Source organism: Sparus aurata, chromosome 15 (assembly GCF_900880675.1).
Source record: "Sparus aurata chromosome 15, fSpaAur1.1, whole genome shotgun sequence".
NCBI lineage: Eukaryota > Metazoa > Chordata > Actinopteri > Spariformes > Sparidae > Sparus > Sparus aurata.
The window spans coordinates 23,802,563-23,830,465 of NC_044201.1; the positions used below are offsets into that span (position 1 = coordinate 23,802,563).

The window sequence follows — 27,903 nt, forward strand, 5'->3', positions numbered from 1 at the left end:
CAGTATTCCCATAAAAGCTGCTCACTGGCACATGAAGTCAAAATGGCTTGACTGCAGCCATCTCACGCCCCCCCCCCCCCACACAAACTTTGGCAACTAGCAAGACTTTTCACGACATATAGCGTGTGACACCGTAGCTATTTCTATTGCTCATTTTATCGGCTGACAAACCCTTGTTAGGTCTGGAGCCAACTTCAGAATTCTTACACAGACATAAACAAAACAATCATTTTGCACCTGACAAACACTTTAAAATCATTGACTCACAATCATAAAAATGTTTTAGAGGACAAGAGATGCTTTCATTCTGCGCCTTTCTACAATCTCGGCAGACGTTTTATTTAAAAATGTTATCCATACGACAAAAATACACCTCCAGAGTTTAAGCCACCTTGTAGCTACCCTGACACTTTTATGAACTGGTACCTTCAAAGTTTGACAGAAGGAAAAAAAAAAAATGTCTGATGCAGCCTGTAGTTGCTGTTTTGTACTGATGACAAAACTCTGAGAGCTTCATGCAGATTGAAGCCGCGGAAGGGCTCCAACGCGGGCAACATTGTCCACGGGAAGAATTAATGGGCCCTTTCCTTCTGGAACCGGCAGCGCCCAAAATAGCTCCTCGCACTTTGCAACTCTTATCGCCTCTAGCATTCAGTAGACATAGCAGCACACCGGATCACCTTCAGTTGAAAATGTTTTAATTGTGATGTAGAAACAGTAGAAAAATGCATAATATTGCACATAATCACTAAAATTGCACTTTTCTCAAGGTACAGATCTTTGCATGGATATTGGTGAACCTGAATAATGTAACCTACGCTGCGCGGTCTAACTATGGGCGGCCTGTACGTCACATCCTGACATTTCTCAAACATCTAACAGTGTCGTAATCTACATAAGAGCTGCTGTTATAAAATGACTTTAAGAACTCAGTAAATACCTGCTTTGTAACAGCGTGCAAGTTCAGTGTCGTTTGCTACATCGTCAGTCTTTTTGTTTTGTTGTACTTAACCAAAGCTGGTGGCTACAAGTCCTCTCCGCTGTAAGGTTGCTACCATTCTCCTCCAGCACTGTTTATAGCCCTTCATCTCGTACAAGTTCAGTGCACAGTTGTTTGTGGGGGCCGGTGGACAGGTGATTGTTCTGTGATCATCTTCCGTGAAATAAACAGTTGTGTCGTTGTACACGATGGAACTCGCAGAGGCAAGATAAATCAATAATTCAACTCTTGGAATGGACATGAGGCAAATGACTGAAAACACATCAGGTTGAAAACTTTCACATCAGAGGCTTTGCTGTGACACGATGAGTGACCGAGAGGCAAAGGCAAACGCTTCATGGACTCAAAGAGAAATGTCAAAATAGCTTTTACTTTTTGTTGGAAAAAAAAAAAAAAAAAAAGAAAGAAAAAAACAACTGTAAGTTTAAGTTATCATAGAAAATATTCTGCCTTAGAAGTAGTCAAAACATTATATATATATATGCTGTTTAAAAAAATCTCACCTTACCCAGAAGACTTTTCATAGTTCAACAATTGTACCTGCTGCAAGAGGAGGAGCCCAAACGTATATATATATATATATATATATATATATGTTTTAAAATGTCATTTCACAGTACTCTGCTAAAAAGAAGCAGATATTCTAAAATATAGATTTCAACGTTATGCGTCAGTGTAGCCAACAAAGAAAAAGGGACAGGATGAGTGAGGCGAGGTTGGCTGGCTAGTCGGTTGGTTGCACAGTGAGAGAGCTAAATGGAGAGACAGAAGAAAAAAAAAAAAAAACATAGAGGGAGATAAAGGGAGAGAGAGGGAGAGAGGGAGGAAGAGAGAGAGAGAGAGGGGGGGGAGACAGGGGTTATTAACAGAGGCAGGCAGACGTTCAGTCAGACAGACAAACTGAGCGGGACGTCGACAGATAAGGAGGAAGAGGGGAGAAGGCAGGGTTATAAGGACAGCGCTGACACGCCGCCATGTACTGTACTGTGTTTCAGTCTTTTTTTTTAACGCATGTTCCTCTCAACAGTCAAATGTTTGTGCTTTGCCGGAGTCGGGGGGGAGGGGTGGGGGGGCGGGGGCTGATGTCCATTCAAAGATTATAGCTTCGCTCATAAAAAAGGGCCCCTCCACATGGCGCCTCCTCTTGTTGCCAAACAATATGCTCTAAGGGGGAGAAAAGAGACCAAAAAGTGCACTGCATTGGAGGACGTGATAAATAAAGAAAACACACACACACACATAAAGTACAGAGTGAGAGGTGCATTCGCTCGGTGTATAAATAACATCCATCTTTACACAGTATGAAAAATACATGTAGAAAAAAAAGAGGATCCCAAAGCTCACCTAGTTGTTGCAGGCGCGTGTCCATCCCTCTTCAGCAAACATGCCAGAAAAAGGTTTTGACAGGATTTAAAATGTTTTATTTCTCGGTGTCTCTCTGCTGTCCCCCCAGCTGACTTAATGTGCAGTCTCAACATCGGAAACCCCCCCAAAATGAGCCGGGGCTCTGTCGTTATCCATCCTCACATGTTGATTGCTCCCTCCGAATACTCCCTCATCCATTTCAGCGAATAACAGGGGTATTAATGCGCCCAGTGGGAAAAAAAAAATAGGCTGTATTCATGTTTTATTCAGAGGAACCAGAGTTTCCAACGAGCGTGCTTTTTGGACTCTGTCTTGGTCTTGCGCTTCGGCGTGGATGTGAAGACCTCGTTGGGGTAAGGCAGAGCGGGGCATTGTTGGCTGTCCATGGGGCAGAGTCTCTTCATCAGGGGCTGTAGCTTGTCCTCCTGCTGCTTGAAGTCCAGCTCGACACTGCAACACAAGAAGAGGTGGAATTTTGTGAATTTTCTTACAACACAGATTAGATTCAGGTGCATCAGGAGGTTTTCTAAAAGTTGTCTTTTTGGGGTGGCTGTAACATTTATGACTCATTTTTTTTTACTTTGTTTCTTTTTTCTTTTTCTTTTTTTTTTATGTCAGTAATCCTACGATGTCCAGATGGATGCTGGGAGGGAGGCAAAAAAAAAAAAAAAAAAAAAAAAACGGTTCAAATGCACCGACAGACACCCTGGCAGCACATATCTCTTGCGGCACGTATCCACATTTCAGAGACTCCCACCGAGTAATAGAGTTCCTTTGCATCGTCTCTGTATTTTTCATGCATGCAGTCAAAGGGCTTTTCCTGCATAGATTATGTGCGCGTATCAGAAAAAAAAAAAGGGAGCCAGAATGTGGGTTGCTCCTGACATCAGACTTTCCACATGCCGCCAGTATAATCCCAGGCTGGTCATCGTCTGATTTTGTTCCGGCACCGTTGTTGAACTCTCTCTCCGATTAAATCTCCCAGGCCTGGGAGAAACGCGGGGCTTAATCCCATCCAAATGAAACCATCGAGAGGCCAAGCAGACCCTGATTAACTGCCTGTATTCAAGCTCGGGATAAATGCATTATTATAAACCATCTCCTTTCACTTTATTGCTATTGATTTGTGGCGCTCTGTTAATGTATTTATTCCTGGGGGGTGCGATAAATTTCGAAAGCATCATAGAGGAGATAAAAGAGAACCAATCATCCGCCGTCTGCCTGCCAGAGTGACACTCCTCAACAACCCGTACCTGATAATGAAACGTTCTGTTGCTTTTTTTTTGGTTTAGAGGGGGAATTTTTTTTTATTTATCCTCATCCAACGCTACTCAACACGCCGCATTTAAAAGAGCGCAGTTAAATACTAGGACTTACAGAGCTCTCTCCTGTCAGTCTGGTGGGATTAAAGGTGGGAGGGAGGGCTGGCGCTGCTAAAAGAGATGACATCTGACATGTCAAGGTCAAACGTGTAGCCCTCTTCTCGTCTGCAGGCACACAAATAGACGTTAAAGGTACAAAGCCCGGGCCGACTGGGCAGCCGCTTTGATGGGCAGTGTAATTAGTTTGCTGAAGGATACGCTCAACTCGAAGTGACATAATGAATCCCAGGGACTGTCTTCACCCTTAAGATAAGTGTCAGTTAAGAACAGAGCTCTATTAAAGCCTTCAGGGGAGAAACCGGATGGAGGGCTGGATAGTACTTTGTCGGGCTGGGACTTACAATGAATCATTATGTTAGATTAAATGAAAAGAAATTCAAAAAAGTACACGAGCACGGGTCGGTGGCTGCTCCAAACTCAGCGTTCGTAGAAAAAAAAGGATTTTTTTTTTCCAAAACTAAACGCACGGTGCTCGTTCTTCATTTTCTTACGTGCATTTTCCATTCTTTCTCAGTGAAATGAAAACTAACACTTCACTTTGCATCTTCCTGAGGAAAAAACAACAAGCTTTCTTTTTGTTTTGCAGGCACACAGAAGACTTCATCTGGGGCAGAGCTGCTGTTTCCCGCAGTATCCGATGGATCTCCTGTTCATATCATCCATTATTTCATTTCCTCCTGCGTTTATATCTATATTTTAATCTTTTTGAATCATTACGTTCAATTAAATGACAATAAAGTCAACCATGCGCAGGGTTCTGTGGCTGCTTGGAACTCATTATTTCTCTAAAAGGGGGTTTTTAAGCAAGTTTTCTCGTGTCAAAACAAATTCCCAGTATATCGTCCATTAATTAGATTTTCTCCTGCTTGTGTTCCTATTTTTAATTCGTTGGATTAAATATAAAAATGCAGCCAGAAATGCACACAGGTTTAAATTTGTGGCTGCCTGGAGCTCATTATTCATATGAGGAGGGTTTTTGTTCGCAAGTTTTCTCTCTTGTGTCACAACAAATGCCCTTGTTGCACAGTGATCGGTTCATTCTTCATTTTCTCATGTGCATATTGTCCGTATTTCCACTCGAAGTGGCGGCGATCCCTTCACTTAGCACCTTCTGAATGCCTGACAGTGGAAAAAACTCAGTTATACAGCCAGGATGATGGCAGAGGTGCCGTTTCCTGCGTTATGCGATGCGCCTACTTTCCATTTATTCATTTCCTCCTGATTTCATCCCACTGATTTAGCTTCGCGTTAAAACCGTTGCGTCTATGTTACAAATTTGCTGTGTAAGTATTGTTGACTGGACGGAAAGCAGAGCACAATCACAGCAGCACAGCGCAACACAGAATAGCCTCAGCAATTATTAAGCAATTAATCACTTGACAGATCACTGCAATTACTGTACGGCGTGGACAAACGCCTCAGTGGGAAAACCAGAGGCGGCGCGGCACGGTACGACGCGGGTGGCACTGGGGAGCAAGTGCCTCGGCAAACAAAAGCCCTATATCTAAGATCATCTCTGTACACAAGCAGATTGAAGCGGCTGGAGACAGGGAGGCTTTTTCCGGGGCATTCAGCAAAGCAGATTAATCATCTCTTCAGCTATGCGGTGTGAGTAGCTGTGGCTGTGATCAGCGGCAGGGCCGTCTGTTTGTCTGTGGTCGTGGTGCGCTGAGCACCGTTCAATGATTGTCGCTCCTGGGAGGGATTTGGCTGCTGTGCGGCGTCTTTTTAGCAACGGTAAACTCCTGTTTCCTTCCACAGCGCGTACCTGCTCGCCGCCTCCTCTCTGTTCTATCTGCTACTGGCACCTTTCAGCGCAAAAGTCATTTCTCCTCCCGTGATTTCCCCTTTGGCCATCCACAGTTCAAACTCTCCACTTGACAAGATGAGTGGTTTTTGAGCCCGGTATAGTGTAACATCTTCAGAACTACATGACGGGGCGTAGTAGATTAAATCACCAGAGAGTGACAGTTATTTCCTCCACTGACAGGCAACAGTTGAAGCAGAAAACTCCCCACAGGTTATGTAAATCAGACGCAGAGACTCTCCCCCGACATGTGTGTGAGATATAAAAGCCACCGCCGCTTGTCGATTACATGGCTCTCTGCCTCACAGACTGACGGAGAAAAAGACCCGATCTCATTAATGAGAACAAAACAGGAAAGGCAATCATGACAATTGTTCACCAAAACAACCACGGCTCCGCCATCTCAGCGTGGGACACAAGTGCTAATTAGCTCCTTGCCTCTCATCATATCGCAGAGCAGTTGCCTTCCCCCCCTGAACTTAACCGTTCTTCAAAGTCATTGTTAGTTTCCAAATTGGAAATACCACATTGTGTACTTTGATTCAAATGCTGGTTTTGATTCGGCGCAGCGTGAGAGGACTAAAAATCCTTTAATGCTTTGATCTGAGCGCGAGGCTGCCTGCTGCACTCGAGGTGGACTCAGTGGTACACCACATATAATTTTGCAGAGGATGCTCTTGTAAATCGTGCTTGAACAACACGCGCAGATAATTACGGCAAGGAAGTATGAAGAGCGGGAGGTGGATACGGTATCATTCACTGTCGGAGTAACTTAAAAGACTGCCAGCACTGCCTGCTTGAGCAGCGCTGGTGCATCGTGTCATCGAGAGATTCAATGTGTTTCGAGGCAAAGAAGTTAGTGAAAATGATCCGTTGGTAGTCGTACCGCCATCAAACCAGCACCGTCACACTTTTCACTACAGCTTCAGTGTCTACATCTGTAGAAAAAAAAATGTCACTGTCATGTAAAAAAATGGGCTAACATCAGGTCAATGTCGTTGGCCTGCTCTTTTAAACAAAAATCACGTCATCACCGTTATTGATCTTTATCAAAGCCAGCAGTTCAGCGCAGGTTGCCATCATGCTTCAGTAGAAGTAGGCCGTGTGTCTAACGGTGTGAAATCTCTGACAATACCTGTCAAAAAGTCAAAGTTATAACCCTGTGTATAGAAATCCTCAGCTTTGATCGGGTCACTTCAATAATCTGGGTCAACTGTGGGTTAATTCAGCAATTCTTTCAGCTGTTTTCGCTGTGTTTTGAATTCTCCACCGCTCTGATTCACGCCTACGACGGGACTCTTTGCCATGCCAGCAGCGTTGGCCTGGACCCATGGGTACTGTAGTATTTGTCCAAAATTACAGACAAAACATGATTTCTTAGAATTGAAGAGCTGGTGGTGATAACAACAGCCTATGGAGTTGTTAAATCTTCCTTCAAGTAATATTTTAAGATTTTGTTGGAAAGAGAAACACACACAGAGCGGGGAAAAACACTTCTAAAGCAAGCAAATCCTCTCTCTCTGCAACTCTTCTGACCCTCATTTATTGGGGCAGCAAGAGAGATCGCAGAGACAAACCTGAAACTATCTGCAGACATTTTTTGAATATGGGTGAAGAAACCCTTTAACAAGCCCCTTTTTCTCCTTAGCACGATGCACAGCACCATTACAGTCACTCCGCTAAATTATCACCCGTACTGTACATCCAGGCTCTCTCTCCCTCTCTTACTCGCCATATGTATGCCCTATTTGTTGCAGTGATGTATGAGATGCTGCAGTGTACCGAGGGTGGGTGGAGTCTGTCAGGGGAGAGCCGAAGTCTGGATAAGCCCCGTAGATTGACTACCTGAGCTCAGCAGCTGCGAGAATCCAGAATTTATCGGACATACCGGGAGATGCTGGACTGCTCTGAAATTAAAGGCTGCATCTCAGGGGCGGCTAATCTTGGCTACAGCTACAACCCGCCGTCGCCGTCCAACTGTGGAATCGGCCTTTCGGTCTCAACTTTTGCCTTCGCCACATGTTACGTTACCGCTGCAGTCCGCTCACTGGATTGATAGGCTACTATATTAAAAGGGATGCCGGTAATGAGATCATACAGCCGCTTGAGTTGTGCTGCATTTTTACCATCCGTGACAGCAAAAGTGCATCCGAGATAAAAGCCGAACAATAAAGAAATGCCTTTATTTCCCCCCCGAAACATAATTCTGTCTTTGAAGGTTTGTGCAGCCGGGCTCTGCTGAAGAATATTAAACAGCAGCTATTTGCAGAATTTAAGATATTTATGACAATTGCTTTGGCAGAGACAGATAGGACTGTGATAGATTACTACCCAGCTTGCCAACTGCGGCTCAGCTCTATTCAAAGACTGTTAAAAACCAGTTGAGGGAAACCGAAATAAACAACTAATGATACAGATCACAGACGAAACGATAATCCGCCTCTTTATTAGCGCGCTGCAGAGTGGCTCTCGACTGTGATTTTATTACCGTACCACATGCTTTGTTTTAGTGAAGGCACTTTTTTTTTCGCCATCAGAAATTGTTCAACATTTGTTAATTAAGCCAACATACCGAGCTGGCACACTTTGTCTTATCTAGATAAGATCAGCGAGACGAAAAAACAAAACAAAAAAGAGGAACTCAGATATAGGCTTTCTTTGCACCACTGTGCTGTGGGCTTCCTTGCATTGCCCCATTTATCTGCAGTAAGACAATTAAACAATAGGCCCAGTCAGAATCACATGATGCTGATAAATACCCTTCACAGCCTCGTGCAACCGTTTATTTGCATAGTGCTTAATATTCTCACGGACCCACTCTGCTTTAACCCCCCAGAGTGAACTCCACAGTTACTTACAGTAATGGCAAAACCCATGAAAACAAATCAATGTAAAGGCCTGTTTAATCAATAGGGACACAAACCGACACAAACAGCGACACACTGCAGCATTCTTGCTGTTACACAAGAGAGCACCTACAGCGCGGTACGTAAGAAATGAGACGTAGAGGAATAACCAAAGGCTAAAATGAAAGAAAAGACTTCTTTGCTACAGTACAGTAGAGTTTCTCACCCATGATTAATTCACTGCATGATTTATGGGCATTGTGATCATGTGGAAGTTAGAATGGTGAACCGCACGAATTCTAATTTATTTTCCGAAACTGGAAACTGGAAGAATTTTGCCATGGTAAATTGTTTTAAATTGTATTTATGTAGGTCAGATTTTCTAATTTTAAGCTTCACAAAGCCAGAAAAACCCAGACATATTTCCCTTTTTAAATACTGTCGCCCTCGATACCCTGCAACAGGTCGGGTTTATTAAGTCAATTAATCTGTTGAAACTTTGGTTACCATGGGAATTACTTCTCTAACTGGGAGACGAGGGCCTCTGAACTGTGCATTATGTATGTGTGGGAAAAAAAAATACAGAGAGAGAAATGTTAACTACTGGAATTGTTCTTGACTCAGTAAATGGAAGATTTCTACCAAAGATCACCACCGGATCTCGCTTTAAAGCCTTTTCACACCAAGCATGGGTTTTAGTATGAAATATTTAATTTTTTTGTATAAAAAAACATATTTTATGGGTTCTTATTAACGTATGCACACAACACAGCTGCAGAATGTTCATGCTGGGGAAAAAAATACCTGGATGCATGCAGAAATACACGTTTGACCAATGATATCCTTCGTTTCAGCTGATGCCTTGTCAGTTTGGTCTCACCGCATCCGAGACTGCATGACAAACACCACAAAGAGTTCCTCAACAACCATGTCAAGGACAGTTTAGGGTGTGAGATCTCCCAACAGCTGGGATACAATGAAGAAGGAAATGTCGCTGATATTCATAACATAAATTATCAGATCTGATCGTGAAGTGTACTTATTGATGTTTCAGTAAATTACATTGCCACACTGGTGGGGAACGGCTTTTAGCTGGGGCAGTTTATATCAGTTAATATCTAAAACTCCAAAACAAGATTGTCAGCTGGACTTAGCTTGTCTAGAGAGAGTGTGTCGCCTTTGTAGCAACAAGTATCATGTTTGTGGATAGAACATGTACAAACAGAAAAGAATGGGGCCCAGGACTGAACCTTGAGGCACACCATGGAAATAGATACGGATGGAAACAAGGATGTGCTGACTCAAGAACTGTAACTAAACAGGAACAAATGCCACAATGAGACCATAATGAACTGTCCCCAGGTATCCACATCTCTCCTGCTGTGTCGCATTGTTTTGACTTTAGCACTGAAAGAGAGCTGACACAATTTTGTCCTCCTCTCCAATTTTATGGCTCAGTGAAGTCCTCGGAATTAAGAGAATAATAAGTAGAAAATGAAGCGCTTGAAAAGCTGGTGCAGGGGAGATCATGACCCTGCAGAGTATTATTGTTTTCGATGTTGACAGCTCAACAAGATTTGGCCACGTTAGAGCGGAGACAAAGGGAAAGGGCGACAGTTTGTCAGGGAGGACGGTGCCACTCTTGTCTCATCACGAAACTTCACCTTGTTTACTGCGACATCTTCCAGAGCGAGCAGCTGGATGTAGGAATAGTGTAGGTTAAATGTGAACAGTCCATCTGTTTCAAAAGCATACTTTAGTCCTACAGGCACAGTGAGAGTCTTCACAGCTTGTCAGGCAGACGCGATTTGAAGGATCTCTTTACTTTAGTTAGCCATCAGGTCATCAGGAATGCAACAGCTTTGAAATTCTTACTGCTGACTCCCGTCAGTTTCTCTGATAGCAGAATCAGGTCTGATGATTTGGCTTTGCTGATATCTGGTATGTTTGTTTTGCCTTACCGAGGAGTGCCGAGTCAGTTTTTCAGTTCTTGCTGAGGACCGGTGGTCTGCCTTCTGCCTTCGTGCTGATGGTTGTCGAACCTTATTCTGTGATGGCTTCTCAGGCTCATTCTGTCGAGGCTTAAATATGTTTTCCAGTTTTATTGACTACGTTCCACAGCTGCTCCCCGTTCTGCAGAGGTGTGAAGGAGTGAGAGCGACTGTCGCTCTGCAGCACTCTGTTCTCTTGTTGTGTTTTTGTATATCGATGGAGGGAAGTCTTTTGTTCCTATTTTTACTTCTACCTAGACCAACATCTGTTTTGATGCACCGGGAGTGGAATACAAAACGATCGTTGTCTTACTCCTCAGACAAGCCAGCGGCTCATGTCTGGGTCTTGATTAGTGCGCTGCCCAGATCTGGAGAATGTGCCATCACAATTTCCAGTGTGAATTTTCTCCACTTCCACTTTCCATTTCCATCCACAGCACGTGACGCTGTGAACTTGAAGTCAATGGGTGTCATGTAGGGGCATTTTCGTATACTTATTCTTAATCTGTCTAACTCTGTTTCCCTAAGCTTTCTGCAAATGTCACAAGTTTTAAGTGACGGCTACGACCTGAGTATGTGCATCATTTAATCACTGAAAAAACAACAACACATTTGTGGTGGTAGTGAAGGTATTTGGGGGCCCAAAAACCGCTGTGTCATCTGAGCAGAGCTGCACTGACAGATATTAAGAATGGTTTACGATTACCGACGTCGGAGAGGAGTTTGTGTGCCTCACTCGAATCGAGGGTCTAGGAAAGGTTGTCGTTCACTGTACAGACTGTAAAGCCCACTGAGGCAATGTGATCATGATTTTGGGATATGAAAAACAGAAATGATTTGATTTGATTTTCGTTTGACATGAATTTAGATGCCAAAAATACATCTTGCTGGAGCGAAGCAGACCACGACTTCGATGAAGGTCAAGGAGACGCCGTCTGTTCGTGACTCATACAGCAGGTGAGGGCCACTTTTGGTTAATGCGCCGCTTCTAAGAACCAATATGTTCGTACGAGTGGATCTTGCATAAGAGGCCTAATGTTTTCTAAGCCCCACTGCATCTGATATGAAAGGAGACCCTGCTTTCAAGTTCCACAATGGTTTTACACCAGAATCTGGGTCAGCTGGACACAATGCACTCGTCGAGGGAGAAGAGAAAACAGGCATCTTGAAAACTGTACAGAGTAAAAAAACCTGATAGATTTCCTTTTCTTTGCACTTGAAATCATCCATAGGTATGTGTCTTAAGGTGTTTAGAATATCAAGAGTAAGACGGGATTGGCCTTGTTGTCTTGCTGGTGAAAAAAACCTCTCACTGTTTTGCAGTATTGTTTAAAAAGGGAAGCATGAAGCAGAAGTACGTAAGAAGATCTTTTTCTCCGCAGCAAACTCTCATATTGAGAGGGGATATAAGCTTTACATCTCTAATTTGTGTGATTTGGTGGTTTTAAAGGTTCTTTCTCTCAGGCCCCCACAAAAAACTACTGTGAAGTCCCACTGTACAACGTGCATTATCTCAGCTTGAGAGTACTTTCCAAATAGCTGCCTGTTTCCTTTTTCCGAGAACGAGGCAGTGACCGGCTCCAGCGGTGGAGGCCTTTGGATTAAAGTGACAAATGACACGAGGTCATGGCTTGAGTGGATTTCCCACCTGCTTCTGAGCCATTTTTCAGCTCACGGCGCATCAGAACACAAAACCACTTTGCATTACAGTGTATTTAAAAAAAACAAAAAACGCATAAATGAAAGAAGTTAAATCCTTATTCTGGTTTCTAATCCGAGGTGTGTATCTGAATCATTTGTCATGTTTTTCAGGGATTTGATGAGATTCTGGGTCCTCATGACAGGACAGTGTGACAGGGTCAACAGTGTTTCCTATCCTACTGCAACTCTTTCACTTCCCTCTGCAGTGTATGATTACTTATTCATTGCAGTGAGACCAAAAGTTCCCCAGGAACCCCCGCAAATGATATTGGAGGTGTTATTTCTTTAACCTTCCATTGAGGAAAAACATGCTTTGGTGCATAAGACGCAATGTACTGCCACTAGCTGCATATTTCCTTTTCATAGTTCTTTCTTTTTTTCTTGTAGAGGATTCCATTGTCCGTGAAAGCTTCATTTTCATTTTATCAAAACGATCATTGTTATTTTGCTGTCTTCTCTCTATCTGTCTCTGCAGTGCCCTCCCTTTACTGATACATTTTCTGTACGGAGAAGTGTCACTGCACCAAACACCTCCTGTAAACATCCCTTTTCACGGCAAACCAAATTTATCATGCAGAAAACAGCATTTAATGCAGCATTAACGACACATCAGCGGGGAAGAGGGACCCACCTGTAAATGATGCATGCGCTGTTTCGACAAGTGTCACAATTTGCTGTGTCTTGTCCTGTTCGGTAAGAGAGCCTGTGAACAGAGAGATGAAAAGATATATGTGATCTTCGGTGGCAGACTTCAGCTTCACATTTCAACACCTGTGGGGCATCAGCTATCAACCAGATTTGTTCGGCTTGGTCTTTAAGCCCCGTCTTGTTTATTCCTAACAGACAAAAATGCAGCAGGCGCTCTCAATCCTGCAGTTCTTTTAGATCTGGCTAATAAAGTGTGTAGCATTGCTGATTTTACATAATGGGATTACCGCGCATTCCCATGGCATAGTTTTAAAATATGTTCTGTGTCTCTGTTCTATAGGCAAAAGGAGGTAAGCAGCAGCTAAATGCTGCATGAATCATGTGGAGTGAAAAATCAATGCCTTTACATTCTGCGCTATACTGTACATCTTTATATATTATCCAACTCAATTTGCTGCAGACACAATGGGCATCACAGATTGAAAAAAAAAAAACAAAAAACAATCATCAGGACAGATTGTATCTGCTCTGTTTATGGTATATGCACACAGCCCAGAGGGACGGCTTTCTTTACTGCATTAGAGTTGTCATTTTATTTTTTTTGTATTGAAAGTCCTTCGCAAAGGACTTTTCCAAACGACGAGGATAGGACTGATTGAAAATACTGAGGCTTTAACAGACCCTCTCCTTTATCGGCAGTTTTTTTTTTATTTTCTTATATATATGAGTTCATACATATGCATGCAGGCGTGCATTTTGTTTTTCACGCTATATGTTGCTGCATGCAATGGCAGGCTGCAGTGCTGAGGGGATAATGGGAGGGGCTGTGTTAGGGGCTGCACATGTAATTGCTTGCTGTCACAATAGCTGTCCGTCCTGTTGGATGACATGTGGAGGGGTCAGACCTCAACTGTTCGCCATGACATGAGAGGTGACCTCATCGGGTGGTGACAGAACAGCCTCTGTGCGGATCGAAAATGCTGAATGGAGCTCAAGGTCAGCGAGTTCATCCATCCCACCTTGTTCTCAAATGAAGTCTCTTTGAGCAGCTGTGTGCAAGGACAGTAACTCACTGCACAGACAAGGTCTACACTAGTGCTGTGCTGCTGCCTGGCTTTTCATGTACATGCTTGTCATTTAAAGAGCTTCGCTCTAATAATCAAAGCGTATTAACCTAAATTCATAATCACTGAGAGCACTCAGCACAAAAAAAAAGAAAAACACTTCAGTCTCCCATTCAGGGTAAAATGTTCATGACCCACTATAGTGGCACTGTATTAAAGCACAGAGTGACATAGAGAATGACTTCATAGATGCGTCATGTGGGGGTAAAAAAAAACGGCACCTCTGAAAGTCGTTCTCTGAGCTAACTGCTTGTTGGCACAGATTCACTGCTGTGTTGTTTGCCCACGTCAGCTGTCCTGGGATCTGTCCTGCCCTCATCATTCCCGTTTCCATGTCCACACCCCCTGACTACGTGCCTGCTGCTCTACCTGCCTGACTACTGCATATTGTTGTGTTTCGCATGTATTATACAGTACAGGCGATACACGTTAACCGAGCATATGATGCAGTACGATGACTTGCATGATAGAGACCTTGAAATTTGCATATAATGGTATAGGCCTATGTATAACGGTATGGCAATTTTCTCAGTTAAGTATAACCTAGATGTGCATCACACCATAGACTGTTGTGATATATCTGATCATGCAAAAAAAACCAAATGTGTGTAGCTGAAAAGTGTTGTCTGTCACCTAATAACACCACAGCTGTAATGCAAATGTATTGTTTGTTGTGTTGAGTGTCACACATCAAGTGTGACCTCATCAAACTGGTTAGGATGTGAAACAGATGAGCGGTATTTGTTCCTGCTGGACTTTTGCAGGAAATATTAGTCATGTTTGTAACTGGCTACATGAGAAAAAAAAGGAGAAGTATATCATTTTGTAATAATGTTATTTCCAATGTAAACAGAGATAAGCAGCAGAGATAACTACCACGAAGAGAATAGTTTCCTTCAAGCATTGTGCCTGTACTCCTGCTGGACCAATAGATTATCCTTTTGTCACTGCATGAAGGCTAAAAGCAGTTACTTAAAAAAAATACTTGACATCATGTATTTATTCCTGGTAAGAGCAGGCTTTTAGTTGCTTTTTGCATCTTCTCAGAGGGCTATCTGACTGTCTAGTACACTGACAAAGGGCAGATGCGCTGCAACTTAAGAAAAACATGTAAAAACAGATAAGACGCAAGCAAATAAAAAAAACATCCTCACCAATGAGACAACACCTGCAGAGAGGCAATGCAAATTCACACAACCAATCACCCGAATTGGCTGCAACTGCCCAAAGTACTTCCCAAAAACTGCCAAAAGACAACATGCACATATAGAGACGATGCAAAGTAAAAAACACACAAAACCCCAAAACACATGCAAAAAAAAAACGCTGCATCTCAGCCAACAGAAGTGCTCCAGGCCTCTGGGGGGAGCCCTCTCCACCGACTGTTAAAGCCAGGGTTGTGAACAGAATACGTGTTGTGTGGCTGATGGTGATGTTTTGTGAATATACTTCTGTACATTTATTTACCGCGTTGTTGCTTTAAACTGCAGTTCACCGTTAAACACTTGATGCTCTTCTGTACAGAAACTGTCTGTCCGGCCTTGTTCAGCTGTGCTCTAATCTATTATTAGCTGTTAGCATCCTTAGCGGCCAAACACACAACAGCCACGGACATCACATTGAAATCTGGATGCAGCTTTGAAGGCTATGAATGCTGCTCGGTGGGGCATGAAGCCCGACTTCCCGGTTATAAGAATACTGCAGTGCTTCACATATCATTGTAACTACACAGTTTGGCCACTATGAGAGTTTGCCTCAGAGCCTGGCTGTCTTCCTGCGGGCTTCATCACGGCACCCTGCTGCTCACCAACTGCTAACTAGCTCTCCTCCTGCTGATATCAATACAGATTTCAGTGTCCTCTTAACCAGCGCAACATATATTTGAGTCCCGTCAGCGAGCGGTTTGTGGCTGTGGGGATAGATTGACCGTTGGCGTGGGAATAATTCAGAATCTTCTTATTTTTCTCAGGTCCAGCCAGTAGCCAGTGATTGTAACAAGCACCGACACAGCACAGTCGAGGGAAAGAAAACTATAGTAACAGCATTAGAAGATGAGCTCAGTTGTGGTCAGTGCGGCCTCAGTAGTAGACAGTAATTATCAATTCAATTTGCCACTGAGGGATGATGGGACACCATTAGTCTCGAGCCCTGCAGCATGCTACTGCATTTCAGCAGAGCACAGAGAAAACCGTCTTGCTTTTATCTGATGGGCACCTTTGATCGAGGCCGCTAATTACACTTTTTTAAAACACATTTTTTTGGTGGCTGATCAATCGGTGCACCCTTAGATTTGGATTTAAATGTACTTAGTCTCTCTGACTGGAAAACATCACCATCAGTCACACAATAAGTATTCAGATTAAAGTCTTGGTTCTTGCAGTCTGTGGAGAGCGCTCCCCTAGACGCCTGGAGCACTTGTTGCACCTGTTTTCGGGGTTTGTGTGACTTTGCATCTTTTTGATATTTTCACGTTTTCACGAATGGAAGTGTTTTGGGCTGTTGCAGCGCGTGTATTTGGTTGTTATGTGCGTATTTTGCCAGCATGTTTTATTCATTCGCGTGTAATTTTGTCAATTTCAATGTGTGTTCTTAAGTTATAGTGCATTTGTTATACTGTAAGCCACTGTTGTCCAGCCTCGCAACACGGGGAAGTGTATCTGGCCTTTGCATCCTGTGAATGCAAATCTCTAGTAACACTGATGGAACACAACACAGTGGAAGCACTATAGCTACAGCAGACGCAGTTTTGTGGAGATGAAAGGCAAAGTGTTATGAGGCTGCACTAATTGGGCCTTTACAACCAAGTTCCACAGAACCTCACTAGGGTGCCTTGTTCTCCACTGGATATGGATAAGACTTAAATACGATTTGCTTTGTGTTGCTATGGGTTTTAAGAGATGGAGCACATTGATTCCTACAATTGCACAGCGGTAAGAGTCTGGCTGTGGACATGCCTTGAGGAATTTATGGACCTTGTTAAGGCTTTCTCTCCTTTACAGGTAAGTCTCTAATGAAATATGACACATAAAGACTAGCTGGAGGCACATTTGCTCTTGCTTTAAAATTGCAGAGAGAGCAAGTACCAACATGTATTGTACTGTGTTTCAGAAATAACCCTGTAAACCTTGACTGTTGAATTTCATATGATACAAATACAATAGCGATGCTCTGACAGTAGTGCAATTTTATGCACCACCGACAGATCAATGTTTTCAATTATTCACTGAAACACCTAGACATCTTCTTCAGTGCAAATGGGCATAGATTTGCGCCACAAAATGTGAATTAACGTCGTGAATGGCCTGAAAATTCAAATTGCGCGGGGAGCTCTGGGAGGAAAGCCTGGGTCAGAGCTGGAGGTTCTGGAGGAATAAACACCAGATTCTTCTCTGACCTGGAGAGGAATGGAGGGAAAGCTCAAAGTTTACTTTTCAAACTTTTGGGCTTTAAAAGTGGATTTATCTTCTTTTATCTCTTTCTCTGCAGCAGTCAGACTCGGAGGTGCTGAAATCCACTGCTGTGTGCAGTGAACTGTAATTAGTCTCTCTTTGTTGACTGCTGACTGGAGGGGAAACACACTTCACTTCATTAATATCTCTGGTGAGTGATGAGTTCGGTCAGAGGCTGAACTGAACTCAGACGCACTCACACACACCCTCAGTGCCTGCCGTAGCTCGCTAGGCTAATGCAGAGCGAGTTATTCAGTTTGGGTCTTGTGGGGCGAATAACTAACACAAGTAATGTGTATAAACACAAATGAAGCAAAAAATCAGTATGAAAACAGTCTTGTGAGAGGATAATTACTTTTACAACTTATTTTTTTTGTTTAGACCACCTTTGTTATTCTTTATAAAAACATTTCACTTACCAAGTTAATTACTGGAATCTGGGAACACGCTGCTATTGCTGAAATGATTATTGCTGAGATGAGGCAAGAGGCACCAGCAGTGAGGCAATCGTTAAAGTCAAACCAAAAGAGAAACCGGTGGCAAACAGTAAAAGTTATTACCCAAAACAGAGGAGAGTGGAAAAATCAATCACAGTTTACAGAAGGACTTCCTGGATTATTATTGCCAATATTTTCATTTTTGATTTGAGATGAAGCAGTTCTAAAAAATCTGGGTAGTTTGCTTGTTTACAACCAGTCTGACTGTCTGCTTGTATTTCTTAGGCATGGAACTGTGTTGTACTGATGTTGTCGTCACCTTGGTGACAGTGTTATGATATGCCAATAGAAATGATGGCCCAAGCTACAAAAATATACCATTCGAGTCGTAATAAACTGGAATAACCTTTTAGCACAGCCTTCTCCTGGCAGCACACTGTGAATTGTGATGCACACAGAGTGCATAATGAATGTTTGGTTGCATCTACAGCGAAGCTTACTTTACTCACCCCTCTCTCTGTGCTTCACCTTTCTCCAGCTCCTGAATAACTCCGAGTAGGACCTTGATGGTCTCCTGGCTCGAGCTGATGAGGCTCTCCATGGCCTGCAGCTGTGCTTTGATATCCTTGTCTTCAGATAAGGGCATTATCTGCTGGCTGCTCCCCATGCCTGGGGCTCGCGTGTCTCTTGGAGGGAAGCCCTCGTCCCCCCCGACCGTTTGCTGGAGTTTAGAGGAGGCTGACACATGCCTTGTCCGACACTGCCCTTGTGACTGTGCAGCGCATTTGGCACTATGGGGAAGTGTCTGTGACTGCTGTTCGTTAATCTGTGTACCCTTTTTCCGTTTACAGCTCACAGACGGGCTTCCTAAAGACTCCACCTGTGTCAAAGAGGTCCACACAACAGGGCCGGAGCCCTTTGTTTTGTCCTGTGAAAATTCTGAGTTAGCCAGCTGGCGCTTTGCGGAAGTGCCAGCGTCCATATCTTCTTTGGGTAATCCTTTGTGTTTGGTCCTTGTCCCACACACCTGGTATTCTGGTTCTCTTTTGGAAGGAGAGCTGCGTGGATGGCACTCTTCCGAGAAATGTGAAGAGTCTGGACAAGAGGGTCCGTCCACGCAGTTGGCACTGGAAAGCAAATCCTCTATATCACTGCTGTCATCAGTGTGGTGAAGCAATGCTTTGGTCTGCCCCACAATCTTACCCTTGTACTTAGAAGACTCCCCGATAGGTTGTCCGTCCTCTCCTCCTGCCTTTATGTCACTCAAAAACCCATTGTTTTGTCCTTTGTAATCTTCCACCAAAGCAGCATGTTTGAATGTATGTCCTTTTTTCCTCTCGAAAGGAAAAGTCTTGTATCTCTTAGTGAGGTCCGGCGAGGTCTGCACGCCCGTGCTCTTGGTCACGTTTGGAATAGAGCGCCTGGCAGGCATGGTCATGTATTTTCTGTGCGTCACTTTACAGGAAATGGATCTGGAGTGTCTTCCCCGATGCTCATTCTGAGCGTCGCATATATCCTTAAAACGCACCTGTAAGGCCTTGTTTCTCTTCTTCACTTGCTGCTTGCCTGATTCGGGTCCGGACTGTGCATCAAGGCTGTGTGACGGGCCCGTCTCTGAATCTGATTCATCTGAATTGGAGAGAACAACGCATTTGGTGTCCTCTTTGCTCACCATATTTCCTGTAAAAAAAAATCACAAAGAGAAAGAAGTCTGTGTGTTACTATGTGATCCAGCACGAAGGAACCTGATTCTTTTATCCTTCTGGGACCAGAACCTCACATTCTGTTATTACACACTAAGCCTCTGATAAAGTCATTGATCTGTCTTCCGAAATCCAAAATTTAAAGCACGGAGTAAATGTGCCATAATTAAAACATCTAAAACTACACGACAAAGATAAAAAACGATTAAACACTCAATTATTTAAGTGAACACGTTCAACTCTTGTATCTATTCACACAAATTATTGATTGGGATGTTCCAGAGGTGTTTTGCCCATTCTGTATTCCCATTTTAAAAAGTCTCTTTCAATCAAATCCTCAGTGTTATAAACACAAGACTCTCCTGGATAATATAACTTCCCTTCAGGTTGATGTTGCGGCCACCGCTTTTCTATTACTGCAACTAATTTTTTCTGAGAAATCCTGTTTATTCAGTTAGTGTAGCGTGGCAAACACCTCTAAATACTACAGTACCCATAAGTGAATTCAGAACAATTTGTTGTTTGCAGTGGTGAACAAAACAAACCGCCATAGTTGCAGAATTCATTTAAAATAGACCCTGAATCTAAAACTCAATTTACAAAATGATCTTTACCTTCAAACTGCCATCTATTAGCCATACACACAACAGAATTAGAATGGCACTCAGTAGAGTGCATACCTCCGACGATGCCCAACAGTCCCCCTTAATTCAACTATAATATCAAACTCACTCCTAACCCATATTCATCATCAAACTCATAGATACCAGCCACCTGAATATGCCTGATTAACGAAAATGTCCAAGAAATGGCAATCTTTCAATGAAAAAAATCTCTGGATCTGTCTCTTTATCCACACTAAGAGTTAATAGGTCTATTCTGGGCCAAGACCCAACCTCCTTCAAGTTTCGTGGAAACACTTTCTGTAGTTTTTCTGTAATCCTGCTGACAAACCAACCAAGAAACAAACAGACACGGGGGACAACACAAGCCTCTTTGGCAGAGGTAAATAAAGCTCCCATTTGTAAGATAGCTGATTTCTTTCTCCAACTTGTCAAACGCTGACGCTTCGGTATTGCAGGTTGGGTCGGCCGCCATCCCACAGAGTCAGTACTTGAGGAATTGAAAATCAACAATCTCACGAATAGGACACAAGCTTTTGTTAGCTAAAGGACAACACTTGTGCTGATGTTTTAATCTGGTGAGTTTCATGTCTGTTCTAGCTCAAAGCTGCTTCAAATGTGAGTCACCCAACATTGTCCGTTGGGAAACATCGGTTCGATACAATTTCCTTACTTTCTGACGTCACTTTTCAGATGCCCCTGAAATAGCTCCCACCCATGATGCAACTGTTCAACCCTGCTTACTGTTTCGTTCTGCTTGTGTCTCTGCTGTTCAGCTCATTGCTAACTCTGCCAACGCTTGCAGATGGCTGCTTTCACCATTGACTGCTGCTTATATCAGTTGTCAGCTTCAATGAAACACTCTCAAGCTAAGTATCTGCTGTTGATGCTCACGTGTGAGTTAATGTTGTTGCTCCGCTCAGGAGATGTTTTTGTGTTCGCCAACATTAAACTACAGGACTGAACTAAGCTGTTAGACCTTATTGTTCCTTTGGCTTTTGTTTTACAAATGCACCGTGACACATTTATGTTATTGATTTATATGGTGTGGTGAAAAAGCAAAACTCAGGTTTCAGAATTATATGTTTAGGGCTAAATTGGTTTTCGAGGCTTATTTCCCCCTTGGCTGATGTAATTTTTGGGGTTTCCCATTGGATCACTGCAAACTCCAGTCGCTCTCTCTTACAGCCTAACAGCGCTCGTTAGGTTCGCAGGTTTAAACACAGCTGCCGTACTGCACACAGGCCCTTCACCCGGCTTGATTGGAAAGTCTCTGTTGACGCCCATTTACATTTTGTCCACACAGTTCTTATCCGGCCACACATTAGAGAAGCATTTCAGCTCAAACAAATGGGTTTATGTGACAGCTCGCTTTACTGTTCTTCATATCATAATTACATCTGAACTGCTGAGCTCCTGCTCTCTGCTTTGCACTGATACACTCATTGCCAAATTTAAGCTTGCTGTATATCCACCCGCTTATGGTCATCTCCTTATCAATACCCCATAATATTTCCTCAGATATATTTTGGTACATTTAGATATCTTGACAGTCTTCTCCGCACAATGAGTTGTTTTATTCAGGAGCCGCCGCAGGGCCGAGGCCACAAGTAGAAGGTGTTTACTATTTAATGTATTCCCCCTGTGGTTTGAGGTCCCTAACAGAGGAACCCACCATACAGCAGCTGCGGCTCAAACACACCAGACTCGACATAATAGCTGGTGTTAGGCTCCTCCACCTGTATCCACCTGTAGGCTCTGAGTCCCTTGGGGAAAATTCATTATCATCACTCCTGAGTCTCAGCTATGCTGAAGCGCGGTGACGAGGTCAGAGGCTTGACACCAAACACAAACTCATCATGAATCTCATCCATGTGTTGGCTGACTGAACTGACCTTAAACTTTAAATGTTTACAGATTGCTGCTTGTTACAACTTTATGAAAGGCTTATGAAAACACAAACAGCTCAATAAAGACATTCGCAACTCAACCATAGGAAATTTAACAAGTTGCCGCATGGCTTGAGATCATTTGAGCATATTTGGAAACGAGAAACAGTTTTCCCTTTAGAGTGGGAGTGTAACAGTCTCCAAGAAGTGTGAGGTGTTATTTAAGCATTTTACAATAAGCTTCTCAGAAATGGAACGCATTCAAACCATAGTTGTTTATGCTCAGATCCTCAGTAAAACCTGACCCTTAGTGTTTCTAAACTTGGCACGATGATGATCTGGGATTAATGTGCTTCATTTATAAGATGCATCTTGTTTAACGAGTCGTGCCAATGACGCACCAGTCATTAACATACATTTCTTATGTAATTAGTTACAATTTTTCTATGTGTAATTCATCATTAACAAATTAGTTTAACCTCTAGGACCTTGGCGGCGTGTCTTATAACACAACACACCGTAAAAGCTAGTCATGCAGCAGCAAACTCATGCAGCGCTCAACGGGAAGTTCTCAGCCAAAAGGAAGTCATAAACATTTTTTCCTGAACAAAACCAAGCGACCGAAGCAGCAAAAACAGTGCATGCCCACAACGCTGGCGCTAGCTGTCATAGCATTCCATGCTAAGAATACAAACAATATACCAAATGAAATGTGTCTACACAGATCAAAGCCAGAAACAGTTGTATTTAGATGGAATGAATACCTGATATAAGATTTGAGAAGATGGCACAAAATGTGCTAAAATGGCCCATTTGCAGATCTTGCTTAAATATTTCTCAACTAAAATCTCTGACTTTGCTCTGCTGCACTTCATTAGCATCGGTCCTGACAGAGGGAATGTTTAGATGTTGTGCTGTGGTTTTCTTCAGGTTTTCCACAGGTTCTTGGCTGCAACTGCATTATTCCGAGGGGATTTTCGCTCCCAAAATGTAAAAAAGGGGGACCATAAATATTTTATTCATGCTTTGTTCCAACTTCCATTTTTCTCTGACCCAGTAAGTTCCGTACTGATGCTTACACCTGGGCAGACCTCTCACAAGTGTTACCTTTACTTTACTCTACTTTACTTTTTAGATTTTTCATACAGACCATGGAGTTGCAGAAATGTACTCAAGTCATTTTCAGAGAATTTAGATTATCCTCAAGCCAGTTAGACTTTTATTGTCTTTATTCTGAATCCTGTCCTTCACTTTTGCATTTATCCAATGGCATCGCTTGATTTACACTGATTATGTAACAAATCACAAACTGCTTTGATCAAACAAAGGAGCTAAAAATGACTTCCATGTTTGTTTATAGTCAATCCCCAACGCACAATTTCAAATGGAAGCTCCATATGATCAAATGAGACATATTGCATTTTTTCCCGTCTGATCTGCAATGAAAAACATCTCATAGCTCGAGCATGAAAATATATCAAGCAAGCGCAGAGGAAATGAAATGATGTCTGATAGGTTTGAAAGGAAACATCACAAAGGGCTGGCTAATCATTTTCATATGACAACACGCCACGCGATAAATAAACTCCAGTGAGTCATTTGTTGCCACACAAAAAAACGCGGGCTATTCACGGTGCCGCCGCTTGTCGGAAAGTAATCATGTTTTATCATTCGCAGACATTGTAAATCCATCAGTGTGATTGTTCTGGTGGGGAAATTTATACTGAGCAGACATTTCCTTACTGTTACTTTCACTGCTCCCATGAAATTTGTAAAAGGAAATGCATGATAGATTAGATTAAATTAACCCCTGATCTGCAGGTTGGTCTGCATCTGCAGTGCAGTGACGTAATGACTACATGAGCAGCCGAGAGTGGCACTGATACACACTTTTTTTTAATGACGGCTGTGTGCGTATGGACACTTGTGCACTTCGTGTGAGTATCAGTGTTAGCATTAGTATCAGTGTGTGTGGGCTGTGATGTCACCTTTTGAAAGAGAGGCCTTTGCCAGCACACACACACACACACACGGCCTGATCATAAAACGCATGAGGTTGTATTTCTTGGGAGTCCTGCCATGTCTTTTACCTTGCAGACTGACCACTGTAACCTTACCCCTCAGCTCAGACTGTTGATGAAACGGAATACATTTAGAGGCAACTGTGTGTTCATCTCGCTTCCTATTAAAAAAAAAAACAAAACAACAAAACTCCACGCCAGAAAACTCCATGCTTCTAGTGTCACTTTAGTCACCGCAATGCATTCAGTGCCAGATGAGAAAAAAAAACACAAACAAGCAACTCGCTCAATCTCATTATACAAGAACAATATGGTGTGCTGTGTCATGAATTCGCACACAGTTGCTTTGGAATCTCGGAGCAGCTGAATGTTATTGGGGGTGATATTTGTTCTGAAACATAGCTTAGTATGCACTTTGATTTTTAGCGTAAGTTGTTTGTCAGAAGCGCTTGCACGGATAAAAAAAGAATTTGTTCGAGGCCGATTCACACGGGATCATACTATTTCACAGTCAGAAGTACCAATCTCACACCACTGAAAAGGTAATCACATCTGCAGGAAGTCTCCTCTAAGCGCCATACAATTTCCTATGCAGCCATGTAAGGCATGTAAAGCAGCTAAATGGTAATTCACACAAAGGGAATAAAGAAAAGCTCCTCGCTGACTTATTATTGTTGGAAGTCGGATACACAGAGAGAGCGCGATGAAAGACGAGGCCGACAGAGAGGCTGATATGACACATGGATATGTTCAGATGGCTGAGCGTGAATCTCCGTTGCCTCTGCGTCTTATTTCTCCTCCTCCTCTTCTCAAAGCAAGCGATATCTCTGCTAATGACCTGAGGTCCTTCCCTGATTTGGCCTCAGCTATCCAAAGGATTATGAATAATGCATTGACTCTAAAATTGCAAAAGTAATCCTCTGAAATCTCCTTATGTACCCTGGCAGACCACGTTGTCTGTTCCAATTGCCCTTCAGTTCCTCACGCTAAAATGCCGCATGTATGAGGAAAGAGGAAAAACAAAATACCTTTAGCTACAGTATCGTGATTGATTTATTGTGACCACAATGTTGCGAAGGAAACGTGGCTGTTTGTAAAGAATGTTAATCGAGGGGGTTGGATCCATTTTTCCGTGCTACGGCGGGCCTACCAACACTGCTGACTCATGATTTATGCCCCATCGCCAAGCAGAGAGAGGAAGAGACGGCTTTGCTTCGGATCGCCTTACATCCCCTGTCAGCCCGCGTCAACTTAATAATTACTCAAGTGCATCTGTAGGTTATTTACATAGGATAACACTGTCTCGCCACTCTCGTTAATGGTTAAGTAATGTAATTATGGCGGCCTCCCACTCCTCAAACATAGTAATCTCCTCTGCACCATCATTACAAGCTGAGTGCATCATAAACATGGGAGTCTCTTTTAATGCCACAGCTCATCATTTGAGCAGTATGTGCGACAACGGAGCTTCACTCGTCATTCAGCACAGGTTGACACTTGTGCTCATCGGCCCCCCCTCCCCTTGCATTCTGCATTATTACCGTGCATTGTATCTATTTTGCATGAGGATGGTTCCCCCCCCCCCTCGTTATTTGTAAGTGACACTGCAGCAGCGTTGCTTTCATGAGCACAATGTAAAGGACGAAATTCCACCGCCGCCGTCCGATCCTCAACATTATGTGCGTGTGTAGCCTTCCCTATAGCGCTGTGCGGTTGTAAAGTATAGGTTCGGCCCCTATGCATTTGCAGCAATCTTCCTCTCGATACAGCATCGAGCTCTTCTTCCTCCTACAGTGTAAGCCCCCTTTTTGGTCCAAGACTTTTTTATATTGTCTTTTGTTCAATTTTTGAACACCGATTTGAGAGCTTCACAGTCACCAGACACACACACACACACACACACACACACACCGTCTTATTCCAGCTGTCGTCCAGAGCTATCTGTATCTACCGGGGGGCTGCCGGCTACACCTGTGAAAGTTTGCTTTATGACATTGGCTTAAAAGATTTATCACTGAGCAGCACTTTCTGTTACGTGGAATAGTTGGAGCTCCCATCCCTCTATCTGCTGGATGAGAGCACTGGCTGTGAAATGGATCCTTGGGAAGAGTACGTTTGGAGAGGCTGATATGCAGAGGGCATTTTTTTTTTTCCTTCTTTTTTTTTTTTTTGGGGTGATCACACGCTCCCCTGCCAGTGTGGGTCTCTTTTTTGTATGGTAAAAACGGAGAAGACAGTTTCCGGCTTCAGCACTTTACATCCACAGTGCTTCACCCTGATGAATTTATTGATTAATTAGGGGCCTGGGGTACAGGCAAACATGTGTACTCAGGTCAAACTGAGGATTAACGGTGTAATGGAGAAGATGATTTATAAGTGAGAGAGATGCCGAGATAGGCACGCTACAGTGTGTTTGGCAGCTTACAGCTGTACCCCGTCTGGGTTTCCTGTAAATTCAGGTAGTCAAGGAATGACGTGTAGAAAATAGAGGGACGGAGACAGAGAGAGGTGGTGGTGGGGGGGGAGGCAACGACTGAGAGCAAATATAAGTGCAGCTCTGTATGTGATGCAGTACCCCAGAGCTTCCTAGATCACACATGTCGTTAGTCATGATAAGTCTGGATCCACCTCTCATCAAATTAAGCCTTGAGGGGCACATCACTCATCGCATATGAATTTGTCATACAGTCTGCGCCACTTAATGCGATAGTTGTTCCCAATATATGATCATCGCTCCGACAGTCTATTACAGTACAATATACAATAGTCTTCTATCAGTGAGCGCCTATCAATATTCTTCACTATCTAAGCTCGGGCAATTCACAAGTACAGCATTCTTGATAATCAGCCCCTGCCTCATCAGATAAATGCTGCACGTCTGTCAAAGGCTGCAAAGACACGCATTATGATAAGTACATAAATCAAAGTCGAATTACATCAGCATTCATCCTCCTTTTCATCTGGGGTGAAGGAAAACCTTGGCCGTGTCCTCCTTATTAGTCATTAAACCTTTCAGTGCTTGGATGCAGAAATGCCCCCTCCCTGATTTATCCATATCTAATGCATGCAGGGGATCATACACACGCACGCACCACTAACCCAAGACTTTTTAACAGCATTTTGCCATGGATCATGCACGCCTCTGACACCCACTTTGATCCAGTTGAGATTTTAAAAAGGCGAGCAGATGATGCACACACTCTTTTCTGCATTACCTGTGAATATGTGTGCAACTCCCCTCAAAAAAAAAAAAGGGAAACTCTTACCTTAAGAAACAGATCAGAGGTGCAAAGGACAAGAAAGCACAGATCCCCTGTAGAGCCAGTGTTCATCCATGTATTCAGCGGGTGCCAGGGCACCGTCCAGCCACTGGAGCAGCTCTCACAGGCTGCGGGAGGACACAGAGAGAGGCAGCCGGTGCAGTGACAGCTGGAGTAGTTGTGACACATCCGGCAAAGATTCAGGTTATCGGGATGGGAGAGGGGAAAAAGCAGAAAGACATTGCCTCAAAACCTCATCAGGTCCTCACAGATATCCCCCTCCTGCCTTCTACCCTGATCTCTCCCCCTCTTCTTCCCTTCTACACCTCATTCAAGCATCACTGACACTCACTCGCTCTTGTCCCTGCACTCACCGGGAATAGGCACTCACACACGCAGCGGAGATCTCCATCTCGCGGTGCTGCTGCTGTTGCTGCAATCCCTGTGCATTCGTGATTGAGTGTATGTGTGTATGTGTGTGTAAGAAAGGCAGGGAGAGGGTGGGCTGGTGGGTGGATGGGTGGGTGGATATGGCAAAGGGAGGAAGGAGGAGGAGGAGGAGAAGGAGGAGGAGGAGTGAGGGGGTAGTACGCAAGCTGCTGGGGAAAGTCCACAGCCGCTGAGCTGCATCATCGGCGAAGACCCCCTCAACTTGTC

At 43.5% G+C, this 27,903-nt stretch overlaps 1 protein-coding gene across 5 annotated transcripts; it reads right to left on the reverse strand.

The window, feature by feature from the left end:
* Nucleotides 1-297: 297 nt before the first annotated feature.
* On the reverse strand, nt 298-27,903 carry insyn2ab (inhibitory synaptic factor 2Ab). Of its 5 annotated transcripts, none has more exons than XR_003986852.1 (5): nt 27,253-27,903; nt 18,260-19,430; nt 12,724-12,795; nt 2,345-2,815; nt 298-1,752 (listed from the first exon to the last, which is right to left on the reverse strand). XR_003986852.1 is itself a non-coding variant. In XM_030440943.1 (5 exons), exons 3-5 carry the CDS (start codon nt 19,423-19,425, stop codon nt 2,632-2,634), a joined length of 1,422 nt encoding a protein of 473 aa, XP_030296803.1. In that variant the 5' UTR covers nt 19,426-19,430; nt 27,253-27,415; nt 27,621-27,903; the 3' UTR covers nt 298-2,631. The 5 variants fall into 5 exon arrangements, 2 of the variants coding, with proteins under 2 accessions (XP_030296803.1, XP_030296802.1); XR_003986850.1 differs by having other exon boundaries at nt 298-2,164; XR_003986851.1 differs by having other exon boundaries at nt 298-2,195.